We start from the raw sequence: 22,629 nt of genomic DNA, 5'->3' as shown, positions 1-22,629 counted from the left end.
CCTGGGACCTGGAACTCTCAGGGAGCTGGGAGAGGTTTCTTTAAGAAGGCCACTTGACTGATCAAAATCACTTTTCCTTGCAGTCGGAGAGAGTGGAGAAGGCGGTGGTAGAAGAACTCAGTAAAAAGCTAGAGCTGGCAGAGAAGGCTTTGGCTATAAAACAACTTCAACTGGATGAAGTTAAGCAGACTACTGCTAAGCAAGAGGAAGAACTTGAAACCATGGCTGTCCTCCGGGCTCAGGTAGTTCAGCAAACTTGAGGAGGCTTGGCTAGTTCCCCCTGTCCAGAAGCTGGAAGAATATACTTAATGCTCCAGACCTTTGCTCTGAGTGCATACCTTCACTTTTGTAAATAGATCATATTCCCTTTTTTTCATTCGTCCCTGCAGATTTCTGTAGAATCTGTATTTGGGTGAATTCCCAAGTCTGTTCCCTTTAAGGGAGGGCAGTTGTAGGAACTACTGGAGTTTGAATTCTGAAGTAGTTTGGCACCATAGATAAAATGTTAGATGGTGTGACTACTGTAATTACTGGCCTCCCATAGGCTTAAGATAGCTGCGTTATTGTCAGTGAGCATCTCTACTACCAGTTTCTGTCAGATTTGCAACAAAGAGCCAAGAAGAAGTCTGGCCTTGCGATTAAGGAAATCTTAGTTCTGTTTCTGGCCCAACTACATACTTCCTGTGTAACTCTGGTCATGTGATTTTGCTCATTCTCTTTCTTCACATCACAGGCCTCCAGTGACAAGGATGCTTTCTTCCCCCACCTTTTGTGTGTAGACTGCCGGCTCGCTGCTTAGGAATATGTGCAGCCTTTAGCAAAATGCTGGCCCTGATTCTGGTTGGGACCTGTAGCCCTACTTTCTTTGTGCCTGCTAGAGTTTTACTCTTTGGCATATGGCATAATGTGTACCAGGAGGATTAGAGCTGTTGTAAGGGTGCAGTGGTGAATGTGATTCTATTTCCTTTTCTGACCAGATGGAGCTTTATTGTTCTGACTTCCATGCTGAGAGGGCAGCGAGAGAGAAGATCCATGAGGAGAAGGAGCAGTTGGCTGTCCAGCTGGCATACCTGCTAAAAGAGCAAAGCAACCTTGAAGATCTTGGCAGGTAAGAGGCACTGCTGGCTGGGATGTCTTTGTATCATCTTGTCAGGTATCCAGGTTGTAACTGTATTGGTCTAGAGGCATGAGGAATCAGAACTCATGGTAGAGGTGATAGCTTTTATTAGACCACCTAGAATTTTTCAAAAAAAAATTTTTAATTGCAAGCTTTCAGGCATGAGTACCTTTCTTCAGGCATAAGAGAAAAGATTGTAAAAGTTTATATTTCATAGGAGAGTTGAAGGTGTGGGAAAATCTCCTGTTTGGAACGGTTCATTTTACATGCAGATTAGGCTCAGAGAAAAGTTGGATTACTCTGTTTACCTTGAAGTTGTTTGGTGGTAAGCAGAATGTTAGGACTACATCCTGCTTGCCACCAAACAACTTTGAGGTTTGTAAATAAAATGAATTGTTCCAAACAGGAGATTTCCCCACACCTTCAACTCTCCTATGAAATATGAACTTTCATTTCTACCCAGGAAAACTTTTACAATCTTTTCTCCTATGCCTGAAGCTTGTGCCCGAAAACTTGCACTTAAAGACCTTTTTTTTGTGCAAAATTCTAGGTGGTCTAATAGAAGATATCACCTCTCCCACGAGTTCTGATTCTTTTGCATCATCTTGTCATTCGTTGTGTCAGAGAGCTGATTGGAGATCATATTGTCCTACATGAGAACAGGTGGTGATTACAGGTTCAGTGTGGTTTTAAAACCAAACCGTTCTTCATACAGAAAGCAATTGAAGACGTGAAGCTGGCACCAGAACTAACTAGCTGATTAAATAATTAAACAGATGACAATGGGTCATTTGGGTTTCATTCAAAGGCTTGAAGCATCAAAATTACACAAACCTCATGACACCCAATGAGTAAAATAAAAATGTATACCTCTTTAACAATGTGCTGAAATCCACAGGCCTAGGAACTTTAACTGGCGGGTTAACTTAATCTGAAACCTCCTCTGCCAAGTTTTTCAGGCATGTCCTAAAAAGCGAATCCACAGAGATGAACAGTATCTCCCAAAAACAACTGCACCCATTCCGTTTCCACCCAGGTATCTAGTGTTGTATAAGAAGGATCATGTCTATAATTAAAGGCAGAGTGACTTCTACCCATTCACATCTCTAAGCTTTTGTTCTTCCCCTTGGTTTTTCCTGACTTTTCAAAGAGAAAAAGCCAAGTTAAATGATATCTAAGGGTTTTTTCTTATTTTATGGTAACAATAATACTTTATTAAGGCAGAAGTTGTACATGCTGCCCCCTTAGGCTGTGTCCAGGCAAGCATGGCTGTGCAGTATGTGGTGCCGCAGACCCATCTGTGGCACCATATACTGTACATACAGGTGTATCCTGCGATGCTACCTTGCAGCACTAGGGGTTCTCTTGACCCCTGGATCTCCAGAGGTTAAAAAAAAAACCCATACAGAAAAAAAGTGGGGTGCCACACATGGGGACAATGTGCACTTCCCAAAATGAGCCTGGCCAGCCAGTGCCACACTCCAGCTGCTGTCCAGACTCCAAGCTGCAGGAGTGAGGCAGCTGCAGCTTCCCTGCAGCACTTGGGGTAATCTGCCACACACCAGAGGGCACATGGTATGGGCGTTGCCTGGGAACACCTAGCAGCGGCACAAGGTGTCCCGCTGCTACTTGTCCTCAGAGAACCAGACATCCACACTCATCTGGACACAGCCTTAGAGACTTAGATGCTTCTGCCTGGTTTCAAACCAGCACAGACTACCACCGTTGTCCTCAGATTGTACTTTAGGAAGGGTGTTTACTCTGGTGTCTAGGTAAAATTTCCATTTGAATCATATATATTCTGTCTGCTTAAATTCTACCACCATCCACCACATTTTAATATAGTTTTCCTTGGTATAACTGAGTGCAGAAACTAGTTGTTCTGTGATAAGTGGTTATGTGTTTCACTGAAGCTAAGAACTTGGAAACCAAGATCTCTTTGCAAACATTACATGTGAATGTGTCCTGCTCTCCTGCAAGACATGGAAGACATTTACCCCAGAACGCTTTCCTGTATAACTTGCCTTTTATACTTCAAATAGACTTTCAGTTATGTTAAACAATTTCAAGTCCTTAGAATGTTCCAAAGAATCAAGTCCAGTCCTCAAAGGTATTTAAATGCCTAAATCCTATTGACTTCCAGAATTTGATAGGGCCCCAGTTCAGTGGGAGCTAGGAACCATCTACCTTTGAGGACCTGGACTCGATTTCTGGTCCATAAGGCAGTATGAGTTAATGCAGGGGTCAGTAAACTAAGGCCTTTGGGCTTATTAATCAGTTTAATCCATCTGACCTGCAAAGCCCAAATGTTGGCAGCGTTTTGGTGGTTGCCAACAGCAGGATGAGAGGGTATTTTTCAATAAGGTGCATTCATATTGGTGGGAAGAAACAGTGGCCAGGTAGGAAGAACTGGCTGGCTTGGGACCAAGCAACATTATTTTGGTCCACTGCTCCTAAAAGGTTGCTTGAATTAATGCAGTCCTGGGTGACCGGATCTACTGCAGAACACTGTGACACCATCTTCTGTCTGACCTGGTGTAATGTCAAACAGGAATCTCTTCCTAACAGTTTTTTTTCACTGTATTTGAAAGCAGGTGCCTCACCCCTTCTTTCATTTCTGCAGAAATTCTCTGGTGGAAATGCAAAGTCGGCATGGAGCAAGAACCTCGCTAGATCGAGAACATTTGCCTCGTCTTGTTCAAAGAGGTAAATCTAAGAGAACTTTTGGATCAGGCTCTGAAATCTAGCCCTGCTGTGCCTAGTACAAACCAGCTTTGTGTTATGCCAGGGCGGAGTGGACAACGCAAAGTACTTTCAGGACTGCTCTGTCTTTGCCCAGCTGCTTACTTGGGCATTTGAGAGCTGCTGATTGGACAGAGGGTGCAGCAGTCCTGTGACAGCACAGCAGTTCATTCTAGCATAATTTCCTAGTGCTAAATTCATGCTTGCACAGTGGAGTAAAAATGGGACCTAATAGTGAACAGTCTTTCATTTGCTTTTTTGGCAGGAACTGGTGGTCAAGACTGGCAGCAGTCGAATATTCCAATGCATTCCTGTCCCAAATGTGGAGAAATTCTCCCGGACATTGACACACTTCAGATCCACGTGATGGACTGCATCATCTGAATGCTGGCCAACAACTCCTCACAAAGGGGAGTTTCTTCACCTGCCAAGCAAATAGATTTTTTTCTGCTAGAACAGGATACAGTTCTGTTCCAAAGAAAGTCTTTTAGGGTATTTTTTCCCCCATTGGGTTCAGTGAAAGCCTTCACTCTGACCCTCCTTCACACCTCTGATTGGCTGTTCCTATTTTAATTTGCTCTAGGATGAGAATGTTTATAGTTTAAAATGAATAACTGTCGTAAAGAACTCCATGTATACTTGCAGCAGTGGAAGCCTTATGTAACCTTCACCGTACAAGCTTCTCATCCTGATAGTTGATAGTCAATTATGACTGAGGAGGATTTATTGAACCTAGCTGAATGTATGCAGTCAAAGGGGAGATGAAGATGCACACTTTTTGTAAGTTTGAAAACTAAAATGGTGATAAGTTTAACTAGGGAAAACTCAATTGTGTTGGAGAAACTTAATAAAATGAAATTGTTTTGTATGATGTTTGGAACACATCTTGCTCTTTCTCCAAGTAGCAGTTTTATTGTGGCCCCTTTAACTGTGTAAATTTGGTGTAGAATACTTGATGAGACATACACCCTTCGCTTTGCTTTACTCAGGTAGGAGCAAAGTGCAAGATAAATCGGTTGGGCCTGCAGTATATATGTATATATATACACACTAGTATATGTCACTTGGTTTTATAGAAAAAGTCATAGTTTAAAATGCGCAGCTGTAATGATTCACTTGAAGTTGTACAGTAGCATTCAAAATTATTTTGCTGAAAAGAGTTGGCACAGATAGAAACTGACTGGAAGAGACTTACCTGGCTTTCTCATTTACAGAACAAAAAATAAATCTGTTTCAAAATACAGAAACCAAGTCTGCTTGTAGATATTTTAGTTGCCTTTTTATCCAGGTGCACATGCAATCTGAAAATCCACGCACATTGCACAAATGCATATGTATTGGATTAATTCAATTATGTCAGCAGTGCCTAAATTCCTAGTTTACATAGTGATGTAATAGAAGTGCTCTCAACCAGGGTGCCATATCAAAACAACCTTGGTCTGGACTTGAGGGGCTGAGCTAGAATCTCACCATGACCGGCTGCTCTTTCTTGCTGTAGTGTGGTATTACCCCTGAAATCTAGAAAACATGACATCAAAAAGTGAAGTGAAAATGCTCCTCAAATAATATTAAACATACCTTTTTCATCCAAGCATCTTGGGTCTCTTCACCAACACTGACAGTGACAGTTCTTGGCATGGGGTTTTAGTTTGCTTTTGTTTTACAGATGGAGAAACCACCCTCCAGGTTCACTCATAACAATCACTACAGCCCAGGCTGCCTAGCTTCCAACCCCTTGCTTTTTAACCATGATATATGTATGGGAGCGGGCAGCCTGGGTTGTAGTAGTGATTGCTATGAAAAAGGTTAAAAGTCTGTACAGGGTGAAGGCTTGTGCAGTTTCAGTTTGCTCTGTCTGGGTTTTGAGCAATTACCTTTCCTTAAATGCTAAAACTGACTACCCAAGAAACATCATGGATTTCTACTACTGCAATTAAAGTGACTTGAAACTAACACTTACTAGACTTGCATCCAGATTTTACTTTGAGGGACTTTAGCCGAAAACATAGATGATATGCTGGTATTGACTAATGCCTCTTTAGAGTCATAGCATCATAGAGAAGTGGGGCTGGAAGGGACCTCCAGAGGTCATCTAGTCCAATCCCCTGCCTGAGACAGGATCATTTCTATCCAAATCATCCCATATAAACCGTAATCTAAACTCTACATAAGACTACCTTCAGTCTTGACACAACATAAACCTAACACCCTAACCTGCCCCAGGTAAAGGAGGGAATCATGGCAGCCAACATCCTGCTTCTATGAAATGTCAATCTGACCATGGGGTAAAATTCCTTCCTGATGCCAAATCTGGTGATCTGTCTGACCCTGAGGGGAGAGGCAAGAGCCTCTAGCCAGGAACCTCAGGCTTTAGTCCTAGGAGAATTTGCACACTCCTCTTTGACAAACTAGGCTTAATCCTAACCAACTAGGCCACATCCAGATGAGCAGGAATATGCATTTTCCTAGGGATAAGTAACAGTGGCATGCCTTGTGTCACTGCTGCTTGCCCCTGGAGAACACCGGGCCATGTGTGCTGACATGCAGTGGGTTGCCCTGGGGAGGGGAGGGGAGGCTGAGGCCAGCAACTGTGGTGGCCCCAGAAGCCCTACCTGGGGTCCTGGCAGCCTTGGGGAGCTGCAGCCCCAGCACTCCTGCAGCAGGGAATCTGGCCGGCAGCTGGAGCATGGCTCCAGCCACTGTGGCGCCAACCAGCCAGGCTCCAGTTTTGGGTGGTGCACGCTGCCACCACATGGGCCACACTGAGTTTTGGCATAGGTTTTTGTAATCCCAGGATCAAAAAAAGCCCCACCCTACAAAGTCAGGGAGCACCTGCATGTGTAGTGTGTGGTGCCACAGATGGGTCTGCAGTGCCACATACCACACATCTGTGCTCATCTGGATGCAGCTCTAGTGTCTTTCAGAGTTGCAAACTCTGGCCTTTGAAACATGTGGGCTTCTCTTAATGTACCCAATTTTATTACGGTAGCTCTACAATTACTATAAATTAGTATTAGCAGTTTGATAGGATTACATTAGCTCTCACATGAATGTATTCAGTGATTCTCAACCAGGGTCCTGCAGCACCCTTGGGTGTAATGAGATCCTTTTAAGAGCGATGCACAATACTGGCATTATTGGGTGCGCAAGCACATGCACATAATTCACAATATAAACCCAGAGATTTTGAATACGAATCCCCAGTGTCAAAAACATCCCAACTTTTTGTCATGTTGTTGAGCTCTTTGCAACAGAATTACTTTATTGTTTTTTTCAAAGATGGAGTGAAGCTGATCTGGTGTTTTCCAAGGGAAGCCTTGAGTCTATAAAGAACAACTGTATTGGCCCAGCTGCCCTTCCCTGCCCCCTGGCATGCTTGTCCTAGCTCCCCCCACACTCTGCGACAGGCAGGCAGGCAGATGAATGACAGAGCCATACTTTTTGGGTTAGCTCATCCCTGTGGTGTATCCCATGCTCCCAGGACCTATGAAAGGGGCAGTGGGGGCAGATGGCTCTGGTTGCTGGCATGTGCAACCTCAAGGGAGCAGCTTCAGCTGCAGGGACCATCCTTACCCCCTCAGGTATGGACTGGGGGTGGGAAGGGGATGCAGGGGATGGAAAGAGCAGGGGATGAAGTCCTGCTGTGGTTGCCCTCCCTGGTATCAGCTGAAACTGGGGCACTCCTGCAGCAGGTCAGTGTTTCTCAACCTTTTTAGCCTCAAGGCAGCCCTCCACAACTCTGAATTTAGCTGCTAGCTCAGTAAATTGCTACCAGCACCCCAGTGTGCCACCAAATTCAGAAGAGTTATGGAGTGTTACCTTGAGGTTAAGGTTGAGAATCACTGTTTTAGTTTAAAGAGTTACAGCAACAACATGCAGTTCCTCCTGTCTTTATATAATGGACATCTACAGGGTGAAGGTGCTTATGCCAAAGCCCCTAATGCAGTGGTTCTCAACATGGTCCTGCCACTGTCGTGGGGTGCAACTGTCTCGCACACCTTTTGTTATCAGGAAGCATGCGAGAGCTGAACCGAGAAGCAGCTGCAGGAGAAAGATGTGTCTGCCTGCATTACACTTCTGCGGTACTTCTTGCAGGTCACCTGCAGCGTGCCTGCCAAAAAAGGCCGGCAGCGACTGGTGTAGGGTCGTGGTTCCTGGCATTTTCAGACTCAAGCCCCCGCCTCTGGAAACTCAAGGTCCTCTCAAAAAATGTCAGTTCTTAGTTTTCACTCATTGCTTGACTACATAAAATCCTTCTGTTGTAGGCAAAAAAACAGGCTTGACTGGGACTGGAGCATCTTGTCTCACAGCAAAGCCCAGCCCATGCAGGCCCACCAGCCCCTCACCCCACATGGTGTACCTGTGAAGCCTCGCATTAAGACTTGGCCTTCGAGTGAATTGCTGTCCAGGCCTCATTTGTGTATACAGCCCTGCCCTGCCCTGCCCCCCCAGCCCATTTTGATGCAAATCAAACCTTGAACCCTGAATTAAAACCCAGATTGATGAAGCCCGGATTAAATTTTGGACTAATTAACACCAGATTAAATTGCAGCTATAACCCTGAATTAAACCTCAGGCTAATAAACCCCATATTAAATCCTAGAATAATTAACTTCAGATTAAATATATTAATGAACCACAGATTAAACCCTGTCATAATGAACTAGAGATTATGCCTCAGAATAATGAAGGGCAGAATAAACCCTGGAATAATGAACTACAGATTAAATCCTGGATTAAACCTTGGACTAATGAACCTCAGATTCCACCCCAGACTAAACTCTGGATCAAACTCTGAACCTTGGATTAAATTTCAAAACAATGAATCCCAGAATAAACCCTGGACCAAAGCCTAGGCTAATGAACCTCAGATTAAACCCTGGACCAAATCCTGGATTAAACCTCAGGCTAAGAACCTGAGATTAAACCCCACAATAATGAACTACATATTAAAACTCGATGGATGAACTCCAGATTAAACGCTAGAATAACAAACTGTAAATTAAACCTCAGACTCCAGACTCAACCTTGGAATAATGAACTCCCGATTCAACCCTGGAGTAAACTTCAAACTAATGAACATCAGATTAAACCCCAGAATAAACTCTGGATTAAATTTTGGATCTATGAACCTCGGATTATACCTCAAACTAACGAACCCCAGATTAAACCCTGGAATAATGAGCTCTGGAGTCTGGATCAAACCCTGGACTAAACCCTGGATTAAACACCATATTTATGAACCTTGGATTAAACCTCAAGATAATGAACCTTGGATTAAACCCCGGAGGAACGTGCCCCAGACGAAATGCTGGAACAATGAACGGCAGATTCAACCAGAGATTAATGAATTGCAGATTAAACCCTAGAAGAACGAGCTGCAAACTAAACCTCAGAGTAACACACTCCAGATTAAACCCCGGCATTATGAACTCCAGATTAAACCCTGGATTGACCCTCAAACGAATGCCGACCCGCACCTCGGACGAAACTCTGGAATGATGAACCTTGGATTAAACCTCAGATTTATGCACCCCGGATTAAACCCCCGAATAATGAGCTCTGGAGCCTGGATCAAACCCTGGATGTGTGAACCTCGGGCTAACACAGCCCGGCTTAACCCCTGATGTAGCGCACCCTGGACTAGCCCGCCCCCACGCAGGAGGTCGCCCCGCCCCGGAGCCGCCGTCCCGCAGCGCCGCGCCGCCATGCCGGGCAACGGCCGGGCGGGATGGCGCCTGGAGACCGTCCTGCGGCACCTGCGGCCCGGCCGCCCCGTATCCTTCCCGCTGCAGGCAGGGCCCGGGGTGCCGGGGCTCCCCCCGGCCGGGCCCTGGGCCTGCTCCGCCCGGCCGCCTGCGGCCCCTGCTCTGCGGCCGCGGGTCGGGGCAGCTGGGCTCCGCCCGGCCCTGCCTGACCGGGGCCGAGGAGGCCGGGCTGGGCAGGGAGCTCTCCTGGTGCCCCTGCCCGTCCTGTGGGAAGTGCAGCAGAGGTGGGCGCGTGTCCCGTGGCCTGGGGCTCCCTGTGGGAGGCTTGCGCCGGCTGTGGCCGCCACTGAGTATGCGAACCTCCATTATGTTGAATGAAGGGTATTGCAGCAAAGGAAATGGGAAGAAGGGGAGCAAGTCTTAGGATAAAAATGGATAAGAACCTCGTATATGGATTATGGCATGTATTTATTGTGGTTTAACCTGGGTAATAACCATCAGATTCTGGGACTCCAGGCATATTTGGAGATGCTTTTGTAAAAGTAATTATATTTTTGTATTCCTTAACGTATACTGCAGGCAGCACTTCCTACTTCAGCACAAACTGGTGCTGCTACAAACCCAGGGGAGTTCCAGTAAGTGACATTTAACGTTCTTTTTCATATTAAGTTTGAAGATGAGTGTCCATTCCCTGTATAATTGCCTCTTTTTTTCTTATGGCCATATTTCCATTCGGTCTGCAAATTAAATCTTGTGGGGGCATTTTCTCATCTGTTTAAAGTGACTTGGAGACTGAAGATCATGTTTCAAGGGTCTGTTTACATGAGTATGACCCTCTCAGATAGGTATATTGAGAATCAGATGCATCCGGAGCCCCTGCTTTCATGCTTTGGAGGCCAGAGGTTGAGCACTGCCTTCTTTTTTTTTTTCCCCCGTTGTTGAATTTGGGTGGAAAGAAGAGGTGAGCGGTGGTGGCACTTGTCCTCTGGATGCTCAGAGAGCTCCAGGCAAGCAAGGAGTTCTGGTAGGAGTTGCATTGATGTGCCAGTGAGGGCAAAGAGCACGCTGCACATGCACCACCGGCCAAAGGGGCTGTGGCTGCAACCCCCCACCTCCCTTCTGGATCCACCCATGGAGACCTCCTTTTAGGAGGGTGGAAGGTGGGTCAAAGGGACAGCTGCTTTTATACCTAGAACTCACGCTTCCAAATCGAGAAAACATTATATTAAATAATCACGTATGTAACACCTTAAACATACTCAGCTGGATTGGGAAACGTAAGCCTAAGGAAAAAACAAACAGCTTCTCATCATACATTCCTCCTCTTGCCCAATGTTATCTTACCCTGCATTTTATGATGATCTGCCAAGGGTAGGACAGGTTTTATATGCAGTCTATATATTGCCAGGCAGCTTTCTGGAGCAGCATACAGAATTGAAACTGTTCAAAACCCAACAGCAAAAATTAGGGTCTGAACCATTTTGCCTTTTAAAAACAAAACCCTTTCTTCACAGTCGGGGTGGGGAGGGAAAATCATTATCTTTTTTCTTTCCGGACTGTGATTTGTTCATAGAGAAGATCTGTTTTCAGGATTTTTCTTAGCTGTCTTTTAATCTCTGTAACGAGTGATTCTGTTTCCGTCTGTCAGCAGTTAATTCCATGAAATGTGTATTTTATTTTTCTTTTCAGGCCACAGCTGAAACGGGAGCAGTCCATGGAGAACTTCAGTACTTCCTCCTCTTTGAACTTATGTAATCAAATTTCTGTTTATCTTCACAGTTACACTCTAGATAATGGTCTTCTGACCCCAGAGCAAAGGCACTTCTATGAGGAAAATGGTTATCTACTCATTAAAAACCTTGTTTCTGATGAAGACATTGAGCGTTTCAGGTACAGGGCAGCTATCTAATCCAGCCACAAACTTTTTGCTATTTGGTAATTTTGCATAATTTATTGAAACCCTATGAACCCTGGGGTTTGCTGAACTGGAAGCGCAGTATCAATGACTAATTTATCCCGCCATTTAAATGTTTTAGAGACAGGTAGTTAGCAGTGTTTATCTCAAGTCGGGCAGACAGCCCAATTTATTCAGAAAGCCGTAAGATTAAATATTTTAGTGTAGTAAAGTGGTAGAATGCCTACTGACATTTTTTTTAATGTTCTTTTTCAGAAATGAATTTATAAAGATCTGTAAAAAGGAGATACAAGTACCTGGATTAATAGCAATGCGAGATGTGACCATTGCTAAGTCAGAGTTCATTCCAGATGAAAAAGCAATTACTAAAATTCAGGATTTTCAGGAAGATGAGGAGCTCTTCAGATATTGTACCCTGCCTCAGGTTAGAAGGGGAAATTGTACTGGTTCCTAAAAATAATGGCCCATGTAAAGAAACGTGTATCATCAGGACATCAAAGCCTCCTTTGTCCACTTCCAGATGTAACCCTGAGAAAGGGATGTGAGGGGTAGGGGACACTTACAGCACTGCTAGCATTTCACTTCACTGTGAGCTTTCTAAACTGTGCCCAATGGCAGCATCCAAAAGGCTACTGGATTTTACAGGTTTAGGTTATTTTAAGAACCAACACTTTTTTTCCTTTTAATAAGAAAAGTAACAGAAAATCTACGTATGTGGAAGTGCTGTAGAAATCTCTTTATAATCGGATTATATTGCATGTAGCAACATAAAATATGAGCAATTTGCTCCTGTAAAACACGCTTACCCTGCAAGCTCATTTAGAAAAAGCACATGTGAACAAGTAACTTCTTGTAGTTCTTTTGATGTGGCTGTTATATTGCAATAGCTTTCTGCAGCACCTTGGCAAGATTAACTATAACAACTACACAGTGTGTTTGCCAGTATCATTTTATCTCCAGTATGGACCTAGCGGTGCTAGCCACAGATCCCACTCATCAGGACTGACTGCTGTAGTCTTGCCAGTAAGAGTGTATAGTTTAGACCTGACCAATACATGGTGATTGCTTTTTATTGGATTCTACTACATATTGCAACAATGTAATTTCTTTCTTATTCTTAATTTTCTTTACTTTAGATCCTAAAATATGTTGAATGCTTTACCGGGCCAAACATAATGGCCATGCACACAATGCTGATAAATAAACCTCCAGATCCTGGTAAGGATAATATTAGATGAGGAGGAAAAAGAAGCTTCACTTTATAATAATGGGTGACTTTCTATCTAGTTAAGAATTTTTTTAAGTGCAATTTTTCACCTAGACTTTAAAATGTTCTCTATTTTTTTTTTCTAGTTCAGGGCTCTGAATCAGTCAGGTTCATACCTATTTTTAAGCATGTGAGTACTTCCACTGAAGTCACTGGGGAGTATGTATTTAAAGTTGGGCATGTATCTGGCTGAATTAGGGGTGTTGTATTTTTAGTTCAGAACTGAGAAACTTTTTTCCTAATGGCTTTAGAGTATGGTTTTTGCGTATCTCCCCTCTTCTAAATAGGAATCTGAATCACCTGGGCAATGTTCCTTTTGAGGAAATCTTGTTTCAAGGAGTGTTATAGCTTGGCCATATCCTGTGCCAGTATTGTTGAAAATTTTCTAAACCTGCTTCTTGATTCAGGAATAAATTAACTTTTGGCCAATTAACTTTTGGCCAATTTGAGCTTTGCACTGGGGTTTACTGGCTTCATGTATTAACTGGAAAAAACTTTTAACTTGGAAAAAATATTGACTTTTTTTTAAAAATCTGTCTGAAGCTTGAGCCTTTAAAATCTCTCTCTTAAAGTAGACTAAGATTTATAAAGCCTGGGCCCAAAAGTTAGGCTCTTTTGAAATATATATGGCTCTTTTGGGTTTGTGCCTGTATTAAATGTAGGTTAAAGGCAGGCATTGTTCAGATATAGCCTTTAACAGCCTGAGTTTTCAAAACCTCAGCATTGAGTTAGAAGTGTAGATAGTGTCCTCCGGTAAACTAAGTGGTCAGCATTTGAAATAAAGACTTAAGAGCATAATTTTTGGCTCTTATTCTTGAAAATCTTGACCCTAAAGCATATGAGAGAGATTTCTAAATCTTAATCTCATTTAAGGTATTAGAATCTTTTTTTTTTTTAAGTTACACTAGATAAATTTAATGTGATAATATTCAGATAGATTGTTTTTATTTTTCACAACTACCTTTGTTAGTACTTTTAGCAAATATCTACTGTATCAAAACACTAACCTGGTTTACGAGCATCATCTCCCCCTGTGCGCTGCACTTAGAAATGCAGTAGAGTTTACAAGTCTTGGAGTAGCGAGAGGTAGTTAGCCACATTTGTTTGAAGTCAGGGCAGGGTGGCGTGGTTCAGAGGCTAGCTCGTTCAGCAAAAGCTTTCTTAGCCAATACCCTACTTTGTCGTATGCTACAAATGGACTTTCCAAGTATTTGAGGAAATTTGAATTTAGAAACGCAACAGACACTTGATCCATTTTTAAACTTGGTTCATGTGACACATCACTTAATAAAATAACAATTGCCATAAAGTTCACGGCTGGAAATATAATGCATTTCACACCCTGAATCCAGCTCCACCCCTAACCAGTGCAAAGTGGGACTAGTTCTTACAGCATGCTGTGACCCCTCACGATAGCTGAACAGTGAAAACTCCCCACTGGTGCCAAATGGTTTAAGCATTTCCTTGATGAGAATTCTTCCTGTTCCAGGTAAGATGAGCTCTCGCCATCCCATGCATCAAGATCTGCACTACTTCCCCTTCCGTCCTGCAGATCTCATTGTGGCTGCCTGGACGGCCATGGAGCGGGTAGATCGCAGCAACGGCTGCCTGGTTGTGTTGCCTGGAACACACAAAGGCTCCCTGAAGCAGCACGATTACCCCGAGTGGGAGGTAGAGTTGCATGTGGGATTCCTGTGGATGGTGTGTGGAGTATGTGGCCTGTAGACAGGGGTTTTGTTTGGTAAAGTTGAATCATGCAAATTTGTTACTGGCTAAAGCTCCTATGTAGCTGTGCGGTTTTTTGGTATGTCTTGCCTTGTTATGGAGTATGAGCCTTTTTTGGGTCAGGGACTGACTTCTGTGTCCGTGTTGCACGCTGGGTGTTCCAGTAGAGTAGAGAGTGATGATGGGCACACAATTCGACTGTTCACTGGGCAGACATTACCCTATACTGGAAGTGGGGATAGTTTTTCTGCTTCACAGTCCTCCAGCCCTCAGTTGTCAAGAAGTGTATCCAAATTCATAACGTGTCAGGCACAAGTGGCACCCATTTTTCTGACTCTCTGGACTGGAGGAGTGGCATGGGGTCAGATGGCAGGCCGGATGCCATGCAGGGTTAGTGTGTGCAGTCAACATGGGTGTGATGCAGCATGCTGGCCTAACCCTATGTAGCCAGCCTGCAGATACCAGGGGTCCAGTAATTTGAAGGCAGTTAACATTACCACTGCTCCCCCACCACCAAATTTCAGAACCTTGGAGAGCCCTGAGGGCCGGATGACACAGCTCCATGTGCCAGATCCAGCCTAGGGGCTGGAGGCTGAGCATCCCTGGTATAGAAGACACAGTGATGTCTAGTCCCAGAGGTTGGCCCCAGGAACATACTTGTTTTCTTCAAGCAGATAGGAGTGCTGCGGACATGTGTAAGATCAGATGCGTAGCAAAATGAAAATATCCTCCTAGAAGAATAGTTTGTAAGCCAACTGTACAGGCCTATGAGGAACATCTTTCTTGCCTGAATAATTATCTTGAACATAGTGGTTTGGGGTGTTGCTTCAAAGGAAAAATGTAATGTTCTCGCAACATCACGTAACTCAGAAATGGCCAGACTGAATTTAGGCACACTTTCCCCTCAGAAACCCACAGGCAGCTCTTAGGCAGGCACATGAAATTATAGATTTCCCACTTCCCCCCCTCCACTATGAGTCTCTGCAGCAGTTTAAACATTTGAACTTTGTATTGTCTTCAGGGTGGTGTCAATAAGATGTACCATGGGGTGCGTGACTATGATGCAAATCAGCCCAGGGTTCACCTTGAGATGAAGAAGGGCGATACCGTGTTCTTCCATCCCCTGCTGATTCATGGCTCAGGAGCAAACCAAACTCAAGGCTTTCGAAAGGTAAGAACCATTTCAAGGTAAAGTATTCAGTTTGCTGTATAGTCTTTTTAACATAAAACAGCTAAAAAAAAAAAACAACCTCCTCTCAAATCTGTGACTGTCTCATGGTTCCTTGCATGCCAGGAGATTTTGTGGTTTGTTTTTATAGGTTTCTGAAGCGACTTTTGCTGTAATGCTACTTTAAAATCGGCCAGTTTCACTTTTAGAGAAGTGATGTAATGCAGTAGTATATTTTTTGAAGAGGTGTATAGTAAGGGCCAGATTCTGGGAAGCAAATGAACACTACCAATTCCAACAGAATTCAAGGCTATTTCATCAGATTTTAAGCTGCCTTTGAAGGAGAAAGTGTATTGCTTTTATTTTTTCGCCTTCAAAGCCTTTAACTTGAACTAACTAATCCTTGTATAGGGAGGGTGAGGCTTAGATTAATTAAAGTTTGAATGACTCATTGACCTAATTCCACTCGGAAAGGCTCCTTAAAAAAGGAACAATGTGAATTCTTATTTAAAGTGCTTTTTTCCCAGGTGAAGATTTCCAAAAGCAGAGGCGCATGCTAAAAGCATAAGGAGGGGTTCACACAGGGCTACAACAGTGTTTGCTCTAAAATGGTTTGATGGGGTGTCAACGGGTTGCTACTTTTGGCTTGGTGTCTGTAACTATAGTGGAACTGACTCCAGTTTTTTTTCATGCAGGCAATATCTTGTCACTTTGCAAGTGCGGATTGCTATTACATTGATGTCAAGGGCACTAGTCAAGAAAACATTGAGAGAGAAGTTCTGGAAATTGCACACAAAAAATACGGTGTGACTATCCCTGTTACCTTGAAGGTAACCAAGAATCAGACCCTGCAGTCGGTTGTCCTAGTGACACAATACATTTTTAGCTGTAGTTTATGCATATTGATTGTGTGCTTCAGGTATTTTGTGCTTTTTATTACTTAATTCATAAGCGATTATTTAAGGGTAACGACCCATCCATTTTAAAGTGTTTTAACATAGGTCCACTTACAACTGTGAGCAGATGAGAATGTTTGATTTCCTCAGGATGATGCTTATTATGGTGACTGGCAAGTCTGGTTTGTCTTATCTTACCGAACTCAAGCGAGGGAGAGCGATTCCAGGGATAATGCTCATGAGATGAGGCAGGATACATCCGTGAGTTTAGACTCCAAATGTACTCACCACTGGTTCTAAAGTCCACTGTGGTGGGGAGCTAAAAGACAGAGCAGATACCTGGTACTCCTTGCACTGAATGGTTGCTGTTGTTCAGGGCAATTATAGGATTGGCTCAGAAATTTGTCTTAAATGATTGGTGTGACTTCTGTTTAAAGTCAGTAGCTGGACCCAAAGATCTGAGGAGAATTTTGATTGGTTGTGTGCGCTTTTTAATATAATTCCCTTGTAACAATTGGCACTTGGGACATTTGCCAGAGTGATGGGTATCATGGGTATCTTACTGTATCCTGAAATTGCCCAAGACCCCAGGTTCCTCTTAAATCAGCAACACAATAGTCTATTGTCTAATGGAGCATCCATTGGAGGAAGGTCAGCTGCTTGCTACTGCTTTGTTTTTGGTGTCTTTTCGATCCCCTCCCCACCTCTCACCTCTAGTTCTTCCAACCTAGCTAATCAACGGCTTTTCTAACCCACCCATCAGTGTGGAATTGAGGCAGCGTGGAGCAGATTTCTCAAAAGCTTTGTTTAGAGAGATTTTTTTTTTTTTAATCTTCAGAGCAGTCACTGACATGTACTAATTTCCATCTGTAACTGCTCTTCTTCAGCTTCCCTGATTTGCCCCAGGCAGAGCTGGCATCAGGACTGCACATGGAGATCAGAATTCCCTGTCCGTTCTCCTGTGCCCAGTCTGTCTCTCTCTCAGACTAGGCTGGCTTGCTTCCACTTTTGCAGAGAAATGGTGACAAACGTAGTCATTTTTTCCTGTTTCCATATTCCTATTTTGCACCTAATTCTATCCACTGGTTTCTTTTGTAATCTTGTGCCCTCTGCCTGGTTCCTGTGTGCCTTCACAGAGCCTGTCTGCTGTTGGAAAGGAGCCCTGTAATAAATCTAGTCAGCCAGACAGCATTTTACGTTGTGCAGAAGGTCAAAGCAGCTGAAGATACAAAAGGGAAGCATAATATTGTGTGTACAAGAAAATAAGTTTTTTTCTTTCTGTCATCTGATTTGTTCCTCTTGCAATATATGGGTGTTATCCCATAGGAATATTATTATAAATGTGACAGCTTCTTGTTTTTAGTTGAAAACTTTCAGTGTAGCATTTGTGTCTCCCCCTACTCCTTCCATTCTTGATATTTTTTTCTCCTTTCGTATGTCATAGAATTTATATGAATCTCACAGATGGACTCATCTTTTTGTGGCCTTCAGTATTTGTGTGTTGACTTTGTTCTGCCATAATATATTTATACAGAATCTTTAGGGAAGAATGAAGAATTTTGTTCATTTAAAATATGTAGCTAAGGGGAAAGACATTTCAACTTGGGTGTCTTCAGAAATAAATACTGTGCCCCAGTCTACCTAATATTGTATTTTCTTGCTGTGACAGCTCTGCTCGTAATTCAAGGGAATCAGCCTGTTCTTTCCCCAGTTATCTGTGGATGTGGCCTGCTGTCACAATCCCCCTTTCCCAGCTTTGCTTCCTTTCTCACCTATTACACCTTGATCTTTTTCTTTTGGGAAGCAGGTGGCAAGGTCAGGGGATACCCTTGGTGGATGTGCTGCTCACCAGGTTCTCTCTCTCAGCTTCCTTCACCTTAGTTCTGGGCTGTGTCTACCGCTGTTGCTGTTCCTCTTCTCCCCGAGGCAGCTGACCTTTTCCACACGAGCTGAGCCTTGCCAGGATTCTCCTTGATATGTATAGCTTTTTATTTTCAGGTTGGAGCCTCTGTTTTAAAGTCCACAAGCTCCAATCCAGTAGTCTGGAGCCTCAGCCCCTTTTACCACTCCTCATGAGCAGTTGGGTTCACTGTTCACATCTCTGCCTTGTTCAGGCTTCTCTGGGACCTCCTTCCTCTCTTCACAGTCCCACCACAAACCGATGGATTAGTCTTCATGAAAAATACTCAAACAGAAATGGCATCAGTGCCCTCTTAGCAACAACACAGTCTTCTGCCTCCAATATGGCAGCCATAACAAAAATAAAGAAAAAATCATATCTTGTCTAATTAGTTTCCATCTCCCCAACAGGCTGCTTCTCCCCTTTCTCCTGTCTCTTCCAAATCCCCTGCAGCTCAGTCATCCTATTCCGGGGTCAGGAGCTCCATCCCACTGCTCTCTAGGTCTTCTTTCCCAGACAATTGCTAGGTCTGGCTCGAACTCTTTCCCCTCTCCTTTAGGTCCTTCAGCAGAGATTTAAATAACCAGGTAACTCTCCCTGTCCCACTTCCTGGCACCTGGGAAGGAGTTGCTAATCAGTTAATTAGAAAGTTCTTAAACCACCTGCTGTTTCATCTCTGAAAATGGTGGGTGGCCCTCTATATTCCCTTCTGGGTTCTCTTCTTTTTTCCCCTACTCTTTAAACTCTACAACCTCTGTCCCTCCGTCTCTCATTCTCCTCTGTCTAGTAACAGAGCCAGGGTTCACACATCTCTCCCAAAAAACAGTTACTAGGTATTTCAGCGTATATTATATGCAGGCAATACAGTAAGAGCAGGTTCTACCACTTACAGGTGAAAGCAATCCATGAGGAGCAGAACAGTGAGCAGGCTTAGCTCCCTAGCTGCTGCTACTCGGTTAGATGGTATATGGAAAGAGTTTTTCCCTTGGTTCTGTTTTCCACTCCCCAAAACCAAACTAAACAAGGGGTATAATATATTCTAGGTCATGCTGCACATGAGAAAATATGGCAATCTGTTCTACTGCTGTTAACTTTTTTCTTTTTGTTTTAAGGACACTTGGATGATACGGGGACGGCTTGTGAAAGGAGAGAGAATTAATCTTTAGACAAATCTTTGAACACCAGGAATGGAAAACCAAGTGCCAACACATTGTATTCCCTGGGCACAGACTCAGGTTCTCCACTGTGATTTGTTCATAATTTTGCACTTTCTCTTTTTTCATGTTTTGTCTGACTTAGGCTAAACATTGCATGCAAGTTCACATCTAACAAATCTGCTTTATGACATTTTGGGTTGAAATGTGAATGCCCTGAGATTTAATGAGTGTTAATGAGAAAGTACTTACAGAAAGCATGCCAGCAGTAGCAAAATAGAGGTATTCATTGTTTGTTAAAGAGCTGAGAGGTCTCATCCACCTACTTAAATCTTACCAGTAAGTAACTACCAGTTTTAGATTCAGATGCATCTATCTTGACATAATCTGAATTGATACTAATATAACTCTTATATGCCCTCCTAGCTATAATGGGTTTAGTTTTTACTAAAGAAATGAAAAGCAGTAAAGTAGTCTATTTGAACATGAAGCATCTTGATGTGATGCTATTTAGGGAATGTTTACTTGATTTAGACAAGATGGGGAGTAGTACAAGAACTGCAAGGTGGGTAAAGAAATTACTAAAATTGAGATGGTGGCTTTCACTGAAAGGGAAGCAGTGGAGCTGGAGAAAGGTAGGAAGGTTACCAATTTGAGCTCCTTAGTGACTAAATATAAGAAAATAGGGGTGAGCTGATGGGGTGGTTTGGCAAAGCACTGGAGTATCAGCCAGGGAGAGCTGACAATTACCTTGTTTGAAATTGGCTCCAGCAAGCAGAGATTTTTCTCTTAATCTTTTTACTTGCTTCCCTCTCGTCCATTTGTTGAAAAATAGAGGGTTCCTCTTCTGAAACTGCCACATTTATAAGAAAAGGCTTGGTGCTTCATGGCAATGCAGGAAAGTTAATTTAAAAAATGGTAAAATAATTATGCTTATCTGCCTAAAAATGGCGAAAGTCAGCAAGGCCTAACTGCTGCACTGCAATACACTTGTTTTTAAAGTTAGCTGTTTTATTAAGAAAAAAAATACTTTGAAATAAAGATTAAGCTAAAACAACTATGGATGTGTTGGTCCATTATTTCCACAAATCTGATACTCTGCTGATGTTGGATGAAGAAAGTCATTCCTCCAAGAGATTGTGGGTTGTGGTAACTCTCCTTGTTTTCTCTGAAGATTTGTGATCTTTTTAACACACAAAACCACCACAATGACAGCTTTTCTGTAAGCAGGGACAGGCAATTATTTTGGGTGGAGGGACGCTTACTGAGTTTTGGCAAGCCATTGGGGGACACATGACAGGGAGTCGGGCAGATAAATATTAATTTTCTAAATTTTTCAGGGGCCCCGTGGGCTGCATAGAATGGCCTGACAGGCTGCATCTGGCCCATGGGCCACATTTTGCCCACCCCTGCTGTAAAGGGTCTCTGTGGGCACAGTATTTTATCTCTGGAGTCTTTGGTTTAATCCCATCTTGCCTTGGGACACGTAAACCCAGGTCTAGCACCTCCCAGAAGCATGCCCAGACACAAGGGCACTCAGTTGTTCACTATCCAAGGGGCCAGGGATGCTCTCTCATCTTCCTATTAAAGATTTTCTGTACAGGACATTCAAGATTCATGGGACCAATGGAAGAAGATAAGAATGGATCAGATCTGAGCCTAGTGGTTAGGGGCACTCAGCAGGAGGGAGACTTGGACTCTGTCAGTGAGTGTTGTAAGGAGAGGTACCATCCACATCACTGTTCGTTCTGCTCCTTCAGTGGCTGTTTATTTTAAAAGTTGTCCTTTTGAGGGAAGGTTATGAAAAGTGAGGTAGCAGAGGTGAAAATGCCTAAATCCTGCCCTTGCCTGGGGTTTGGGAACCGTGGATCTGGAAGGGATCACCAAGGTAAAAAGAGTCTGCACCTGCACACTGGGGAATTGTGTATTAACTTTGTCCGCAAGGGGCCACAAAACATGCAAGTCTGTTGACACACCAAGCTACCAAACTAACACTGTATAACAAACCTGGGATATTTATTCCAAAAAAGACCTCTGCGTTATTTTGCAGGAGATGGGAGGTTACCTGGGCTCTTGTGATGTTAGGGAATTTGTTAAAGAGTATTTAGGCATTTTAGAAAGGGAACTGCATGTGTGTCATCTTAAAAGAATTAACCTGCAGTGGGGGAAAATTCCTAGCTGACTCCAAATCTGATTTCTTTGGTCCTGACTGTGAGAGAAAGACCCTCCAGGCAGGGACCTGAGATGCATCTCAGCAGCATTTAGGAGCACTAGCTCACCTTGGCCTGTTTCCCCATATCTGTCTTTAGCTGTGGAATATGAAGGCATAACAAGGGCTAACAGCCTTTTGTGATCTAATAGCTACCTTAGAACTGCACATTGATGAGAAACTGCAGATGAGTATTGATTGTAACAGAACAGAAATTTAGAAAGTGGGAACATAGAAATATAGAAAATATGTAAGGAGAAGCAGAAATACAGAAATTAGGAAACTGGTTTGGACTGGCATAAAATGTAGATGTGGTAGTGTGGAGAGATGTAGCTGTGCTAGCCCAACAAATATGCACAAGGCAAGGACTTTTGCAAGTGATACATTTTACTGGACCTATAAAAGAGATCACCCACAAAAATCCTTGCATCTCATATAAAACTTATAGTGAGGAGAGCACAGCTACTAGAGAAACTAGGAGTTAATGCATATCTAAAAGATGCATAGCTATGCTGTCCAGCCAAACACAAGATCAATGAACCTGGATTAAGCAGAGCCTGATTTCTGGTTCCCAGCTTTGACATGAGTGGTATCTGCAGCTCACAAGCACGTGGAATTGTTGCCACGTGCTTCTTCATCCCAGTTTGAGCATTGTCTTAAAAAAAAAAACAGATTGACTTTAGAAGTGCTCAACCACTGGGCAATCCCCAGGAGTGGCCAGTTTGTAATGCAGCAGAAGAATCACATTACATAACCCACCAGGTACCAAGTAATACCAGTATGTGGCAGGGAGGGAGGGATTTCTTCCGCATGTTGGATTAATCCAGC

The 22,629-nt window shown here is 43.3% G+C and overlaps 2 protein-coding genes across 4 annotated transcripts in view; both read left to right on the top strand.

The window, feature by feature from the left end:
- Positions 1–5,106, top strand: part of OPTN (optineurin) — a 28,204-nt gene extending 23,098 nt beyond the window's left edge. The window contains exons 12-13 of one of the 2 annotated variants that reach the window (XM_019543694.1): positions 3,741–3,823; positions 4,125–5,106. In XM_019543694.1, the coding sequence (XP_019399239.1) occupies positions 3,741–3,823; positions 4,125–4,243 (202 nt within the window). In that variant the 3' untranslated portion in view covers positions 4,244–5,106. Of the gene's footprint in view, positions 1–3,708; positions 3,824–4,124 lie in introns of both variants that reach the window. The other variant, XM_019543695.1, reaches the window with a different exon arrangement.
- A 4,426-nt stretch (positions 5,107–9,532) lies between these two features.
- Positions 9,533–20,543, top strand: PHYH (phytanoyl-CoA 2-hydroxylase). Of its 2 annotated transcripts, none has more exons than XM_019543692.1 (9): positions 9,533–9,636; positions 10,147–10,202; positions 11,347–11,457; positions 11,738–11,906; positions 12,619–12,700; positions 14,239–14,420; positions 15,496–15,645; positions 16,338–16,472; positions 19,551–20,543. In XM_019543692.1, the coding sequence occupies exons 1-9, from the start codon at positions 9,568–9,570 to the stop codon at positions 19,602–19,604; spliced, it is 1,008 nt and encodes a 335-aa protein (XP_019399237.1). In that variant the 5' UTR covers positions 9,533–9,567; the 3' UTR covers positions 19,605–20,543. The 2 variants fall into 2 exon arrangements, with proteins under 2 accessions (XP_019399237.1, XP_019399238.1); XM_019543693.1 differs by lacking the exon at positions 11,347–11,457 and adding an exon at positions 11,257–11,294 and having other exon boundaries at positions 9,540–9,636.
- Positions 20,544–22,629: the final 2,086 nt, after the last annotated feature.

The sequence above is a fragment of the Crocodylus porosus genome, unplaced genomic scaffold, assembly GCF_001723895.1.
Source record: "Crocodylus porosus isolate Cpor-Errol unplaced genomic scaffold, CroPor_comp1, whole genome shotgun sequence".
NCBI lineage: Eukaryota > Metazoa > Chordata > Crocodylia > Crocodylidae > Crocodylus > Crocodylus porosus.
The sequence above is the reverse complement of the archived record's forward strand: the minus strand, read 5'-3'. Positions and strand labels throughout refer to the sequence as shown.